Raw genomic sequence first — 7,041 nt, forward strand, 5'->3', positions numbered from 1 at the left:
ACCATACCGGCTATGACGAGCGCCGCGTCATCGGAGATAGTCCTGAAAGCGCAGCTGACTCTGATTGCGCTCAGCCTGTAGATCGCGCAAATGCCTCGGCTGTAGCTCGGCGTTGCCATCGCTCTTGCCCATATTGGCGCAGCATAGAGGGTGACAGACTTAATGACGCTCATTAGGAGGAGACGTCGTTGCTGTTTAGGTCCCCGCGTGTTAAGCATGATTCTCGAGAGAGCTCTACAAGAATCAGCTGCCTTTTTATGCACATATTCTAAGTGCTCGCGGAAAGTTAATCTTGTGTCTATCATGACACCAAGATATTTTATCGCCCTCTTTGACGCAATGGTGACGCTGCCGATCTTTATATTGGCAGTGTCCACTCTTTTGCGACTGCTGACTAGTACAACTTCGGTCTTGTGTGCCGCAAGCTCGAGCCCAGCTCCTGTCAACCAGCTTCGTATGCGATTGATACTTTCGCTGCACATATCCTCTGTATCTTTGAGCTCCTTTCCTATGGCTACGATAGCTACATCATCAGCAAAGCCAATGGTGTGCGCGCCTGCTGGTAGTTCCAAGCGCAGTACGCCGTCGTACATGATGTTCCATAGGAGAGGCCCCAGTACTGAGCCTTGGGGTACTCCAGCTGACACTGTATGAGTTTGGGGACCCTCACTCGTGTTGTATACCAGTGTTCTTCCTCTGAAGTAGCTCTTTATTATCTCTCTTAGATATTTAGGGATATTATATTGTGACAGCGCATTCAGTATCATATCCCAACTAGCTGTGTTGAAGGCATTCCTTACATCCAGGGTCGCGATGATACAGTATTCCTTCGTCCCGTGCCTCCATCTGGTGCCTTGAATAGCGGAAGTGGCCAGACCAACAACTTTGTTAAGCGCGTCCGTTGTTGACCGGGCCTTCCGGAATCCAAATTGGTTTGGTGACAGGCCTCCGGCGCTTGCAATCGCAGTCTCCAGCCTAGAGCAGATCAGTTTCTCAAACACCTTTCCCATGGTGTCTAAGAGACAGATCGGTCTGTACGAAGATGGCTCATCTGGTGGTTTGCCAGCCTTGGGTAGCAATACCAGATTCTGGGCTTTCCATTTTGCCGGGAACGTCTCTTGGATCAGGCATTCGTTAAATAATTCGGCGAACGTACTTGGGTGCAAGGCGAGGGCTAGCTTTAGCGCACGATTTGGGATCCCGTCCGGCCCTGGAGCTGTGTTGGTTCTAAGACCTCGGAGAACTACTGATATTTCTTCCTCTGTAACTAAAACAATTTCAGTGCTCGTTGGGCCCTGATCAGCAGACTCGGACTCAGGGGCGTGAATGGAGCTTAAACTTTCTGGAAAGAGTGTTTCCACAATCGATTTAAGCTCCAGACGATCCGTAGGCTGCACCTGTCTATTTGCGTATAGTCTTTTAACTACTATCTTATATGCCCTGCCCCAAGGGTCATATTCGGCTGAGTCGCAGAACTGTAAAAAACATTCTCTTTTGCTTGCCCGAATGGCCTTCTTCAGCTGTCTTCTAGCTGCCTGGTAAGCTAACTGTTTCTCAAAAAACGTTGACCTACCGCGAGCCCGTTGGTAGCTTCTTCTCGCCTGGATGCATTTGCGACGAATGTCACCTATTTGCGTATTCCACCAATACGTAGGATCATGTTGTCGCGTGAACTGCTTGCGACGTAACATGCTGCTATTGCAGGCACACTGTATTTGGGCTACCATTTGGCATGCTCTGGCCTCAGCATTACCAATTGTACCCAGAGACTGAATGGCCTCTGAAAAGACCGCGGGATCAAAAGTATCTAGCCGATACGACTCCCTCCACAATGTTGACGCCCTGGCAGGTGGCTCACCTATTATGAACAGAAGTGCCGTATGATCGCTGCCTGTATAGCTATCGCAATGGCTCCATGTTGCTCCCCGAAAGAGGGATGAAGTGACAAAAGTAATGTCGATAACAGACCCGTATCCCGCCCGACTGAAGGTGTACTCATGGCCAGTGTTGAGCAGTGCAACATCTAGTGTCGCGAAGATCTCCAGTAGGATACGACCTCTGGCATTTGTTGTTGGGCTACCCCATTCTAGCGCCCAGGAGTTAAAATCTCCAGCTATAATGGCCTTCCGACCCCTGGCATCCTCGGCAAGCTCGTCGAGCACCGTCGTGAATTCATTGAGCTGCATGCTGGGGGCCAGATAGCAACTGTAAAGCCACAAGCTACCATATCGGCCACGTACGAACCCATTGAATGACTTAACATTCGAAAGTACGTTCGTTGAGTTGCCGCATACCCACAACGCAGCTTTGCCATTAACATCTGTTGACCATGTCCTAGGGCAGCTGGTTCTACAGTGGTGAGGCTCACTGAGAAAAGCTACATCTATACATTTTTCCCTAATGGTCTGCTCTAGAAGATCTTGGGCAGCAACACAATGATTTAAGTTAAGCTGCAAAAACCTTAACATTTCATTTTACGAGCAGCTTCACGGTAAGATGGGCACTTGAAGCTGCCTGCTGAATGGTCCGTCTGCTTTTCACCTTTCCGGATGCAGAGGTGGCATTTTGGTGGCTTGGTGCATGCTTTGGCACTGTGACCCATCTCTCCACACCTGAAACAGGCGCCCTTTAAGTCACAGTCGCTGCCGCAGTTTGCTGCCATATGACCGTAATCGAGGCACTTGAAACAGCGTTTAGGCTGCTCCACGGCTCGGATACGGCAAACTACCCATCCTATTCCAATTTTGGACAGCTCGAGCAGAGTTTTAGCTTTCCCAATTGGAAGAGCAACCGTAGCTCTTTGCTGTCCACCGAAAGCTGGCCGAAGCGATTTGATAGCCTCAATGGGGAGTGAGCTATCCTTCAACTCCACCCTAATTGCCTCCAAGATCTCCTCTTTGGTCGCTAACTCATCTAGATCGCGAATCTCAACTTGCGCCGATTCGGTAAGTGTTTTAACTACCGCTCGGTCTCCCAAGGCCTTGCCTAAAGCTTCGTGCAGAGCCTCAGCGCTATGCTCCGGCTTCCTACTCAGTTGCAGTAAAAGGTCCCCCTTAGCTGTCTTCCTAATGCCTTGAACGTCGCTGCTCAGATGCTTCAAATTTGGGTCGTTTTTAACTACACGAAGCATGTCCGCATAGCTGCAGCCCCCTACGCCTGAAATCGCAATCGCGTCAGTCCTGGGACGTTTTTGCATAGGCTTTCGCCCTTTGACGACTGTCCAGCTGCTCTGGTTTGTCTGTCGGGCGGCCTGGTTTGAAGTTTCAGATTCAGCTGTAGCCCGTAGAGCCATTGGTTCTTTTGGGTTCGCTGCACTTCTATTGGGCCTCGGCTTTTTTGAGGGAGTTTTCCTCTGTTCGGAGGCAACTTCCCTCGACCGCTTGGGAGTATTGCTACCTACTGTAGCACTAATGCTCGCTGCCTTAAAGTTTTCGCCTACTTTTTTGAGTGGCGTGGTCTGCACCTCACAGTTTTTAACCGAACGGTTGCAGAACGCTTCGGCCGTCTTGTGAAGGCTGACCAGCCTAGCCAGCTCCTCTCTCATTACGGCATTTATATGCCGCTGACCCCCAAATAAGGCAGACAAACCCTCTAGTGTAGCTCCTATTTGAGCTAACGCTTCTTTTAGTGACTTGGGTGCCTGGCACTCAGCCACTGGAGCCTGGATAGAAGTCGACGGCTGCGCCAACACCCTCTGTTGTTGCTGCGGCGATCGCTGCAACGAGGAACGACGCGCAAAAGCTTGCAGCTCGTCCTCCATCAAGGCATCCATTTCTGCTCCGACTACCACGGCGTGAAGCCTGTAGTGGGCAATGGCTACTACTATAATCTGAGTTTACAACCCGCAGTAACTTAAACTCAACTTGACTACAGCGAGAGCCCGAAAGTATGCACTACTTTTAATAACTGCTACTTCACTCCAGCAGCTAGGTTGCTGTCTTTGCTAAGGCTTAGCAACTCACCAACGTTAGTGAGCAGCTGATTGCCCGATGCAATTTCCAGCACTACTAACAGCTGTTAGAGTGAATGCACTTGATTTTTCTTATTGCGCAAGTGTGACGCCTAAAGTAACAAAATTTACGCGCTCACAAAAGACAAGGAAAGGAAAGAAGCCCTGACGCCAAAACACTGACGCTATCGCCCCCCCTCTCTTGCACCTCCGAATTATACCGCTTGGGAATTCCACGAACCGCCGCGCAGTAAGTCTCTGGTAGTTTTTTGAGGTCGCTGGGTACGCCGCGCCCACAGCAAACACGTTGACTTCAGTTCTTTCCACTTTCACAGGGGAAAACACAGTTCAAGCTATTGTCTACGATGGACCACGTTGACATCGACCGCACTCCGTGAAAACGCAACTCGAACTCCTGTGTTTGTGTATGTGTATGTGTGTGTATGTGTGTGTATGTATGCCTGTGTGTGCGTGCGTGTGTGTGTGTGTGTGCGTGTTTCTTGTGTAAGCTGAAAGACGCGAAAAATGATTGAAATAGCTATTACTCCAAGGGTTCAGGGGATCTCGTAGTCGAGTAGTCTCGACTAGAGCTTTCTTACTTGTTATACCCTGAACCCATTTTCAATGGGAAATCCGGGTATAATGGTTTTGTTGAAATGTATGTAACAGGCAGAAGGAGGCGTGGCAGACCCCACAAAGTATATATATTCTTGATCAGGGCGACGAGCTGAGTTGATTTGGCCCTGTCTGTCCGTCTGTCCGTCTGTCCGTCCGTCCGTCTGTCCGTCTGTCCGTATGTATGAACGCGTCGATTTCAGAAGATATAAGAGCTAGAGACTTCAAATTTTTTTTAAAATGTCCGTAATTACAGCGCGCATATCAAGTTTATCATTAAAAATCGATAACTTATCCCAATATTTTTTATCGATAAAAAACCTTATCGAAAACCAGTTATAAAATTATATCTTCTACACCTTTATTGCTAGAGTCTCCAAATTTTTAATGTATGCTTACATGCAATTTATACAATTTCGGTTTTTGTTAAAATTTACCCCCCACCTCAAAATTCACCAACTCACCCTCACTTTTGTAAAAAGCGTATTTCAAATACTAGAGACTTGTGCTTTGGCAATTACATGCATATTCATGTTATAATCATAATCTGAAAGTTTCATGAAGATCGTACGTCCATAAAAAAAGTTATTAAACAATTAAGTTCTCATAGCAAGCGCACACTGCAGCCCATGCGTGTTTATGCGTGGGTGCTTATGTGTGTATGTGTTTGTGTGTGTGTGTGTATGTGCTTGTGTATGTGTATGTGTGTGTGTATGTGAGTGTGTGTATGCGTTTGTGTCTGTATGCGTGCGTGTGTATGTATGCCTGTGTGTGCGTGTTTCTTGTGTAAGCTGAAAGACGCGAAAATTTATTGAAATACCTATTGCTCCAAGGGTTCAGGGGATCTCGTAGTCGAGCAGTCTCGACTTGAGCTTTCTTACTTGTTTTATTTTGGTTGACTGAATATTTTGATGGTGCCGGACTGAATTGTCTGCTTATACTTTAATTTATAAATGTAACTATTTTCAATTTCAATATTTTTTTAAGTGTTTTCTAAGGACCCAAGGAACAAGGCGTCGACAATGGACCCCGAGCTGTGAAGAGATATTATGTACGACAAATCGAAGGCCATGCTATTCCAAAGTCTTTTTTATGGATGGACAATATTATTCGTTTGAGTTTCATCCCAGCTCAACGGCCAATGACGTTATTCAAATAATTAAAAAAACAATTGGCCTACAGGAAAATTCTTTAGGATATGCATTGTATGAAATGTTGGGGAATACTGAAAGAAGTTTATCAAATGAAGAGAAGGTTTGTGATGTAATGGCAAAATGGGAGCGTTATCGCAGTGTATCCAAAAAGGATTATCATCCTTCGGTGAGTGATTTTAATTTGCTACCATTAAATTATACATCTTACATCTTTAAACTTAGAAACTCAAAATTTTGCCTATAGATCCATGCTAACTATTTGATAGATATGCAAAAATATTAAAAACAAATAATTGGAACAATCAGGTTAAGCTGTATATTCCAAGCGCAATTGCTGCAACTGTACAGTTAACAGCATAATAATTATTCGTACGTTTAGATGCATATGATTGGAATATCACATTTTTGCGGGTATCAGGGGATCTCTTAGTGGAGCAGTCTCAACTTAAGTACTCTGAATTGTTTGTAATTTGGAATTTGTAAAATAGTGAAGCATATCAAATAAGCTCGCTAGTTTGAAACTGATAAGCATGTCTCTTTTGCCTGAATAATTTCTCTATAAATAATTCTATCTTATTTTTAGCCTCACCATCAAAATATATCAAGATATATGGTAAACTAAAAACCCATAGCCATAGTCACTGCTTATCATTAAATTATTTGTAATTTTTTCTAAACTCTGTTCCACAGATCAACAGTTCTATGCAACCCCAACAACATCAGGCGTTTTTATTTAAGAAGCATTTGTTTTGTGATGCTTACATCAATCTGGATGACGCAATAGAAAAAGAATTACTTTATCATCAAATATTACATTCTCTAAGAAGTGAACGATATCCTATAACCGAAATGGAAGCTATAATGCTTACTGCCCTTCAAGCGCAATTGGAACTTGGAGATTATTCTGACAATGTCAATGACTACGGATCTGTTGCCAGTCATTGTTTACCACCACGGTTCGTACCAAATATTCCTCATGGAGCCGTTGCGATGCATCACCAAAGTTTAAAAGGAATGTTGCCGGTAGAAGCGAAAAAAGCATTCTTGAACCTAATACAAAGTTGGCCGCTTCATCGTGCAACAATTTTTGACGTAATGGTAAGTAATTATTAAAAATGTGTTGTCTTATTGATAACATTGATATGGCCACAGCACAGGGGCCACTTTTGCATATATATAATTCCAGTTCTGCAGGTTGTATTTATATAAAAGAGATTAGACACGTATTGTGTGTCATTATTCTGACTGGTGGTGAATTGCTCTCCTTAAGATAATCTCCTTAAGATAATCATTTAAGATTAATAAATAGAGATTCTAGTACAT

The 7,041-nt window shown here is 44.9% G+C and overlaps 1 protein-coding gene across 13 annotated transcripts in view; it reads left to right on the top strand.

The window, feature by feature from the left end:
* Window positions 1–7,041, top strand: part of Myo81F (unconventional myosin 81F) — a 281,418-nt gene that overhangs the window by 264,126 nt on the left and 10,251 nt on the right. For 12 of the 13 annotated variants that reach the window (XM_089461766.1, XM_089461770.1, XM_089461765.1 and 9 more), the window contains 3 exons: window positions 5,552–5,884; window positions 6,302–6,331; window positions 6,409–6,816. In XM_089461766.1, coding sequence (XP_089317892.1) covers window positions 5,552–5,884; window positions 6,302–6,331; window positions 6,409–6,816 — 771 coding nt within the window. The remainder of the gene's footprint in view (window positions 1–5,551; window positions 5,885–6,301; window positions 6,332–6,408; window positions 6,817–7,041) is intronic. The other variant, XM_089461769.1, reaches the window with a different exon arrangement.

The sequence above is a fragment of the Drosophila arizonae genome, chromosome 2 (assembly GCF_054131065.1).
Source record: "Drosophila arizonae isolate 15081-1271.41 chromosome 2, UAZ_ARI_1.0, whole genome shotgun sequence".
In the NCBI taxonomy this organism is placed as follows: domain Eukaryota; kingdom Metazoa; phylum Arthropoda; class Insecta; order Diptera; family Drosophilidae; genus Drosophila; species Drosophila arizonae.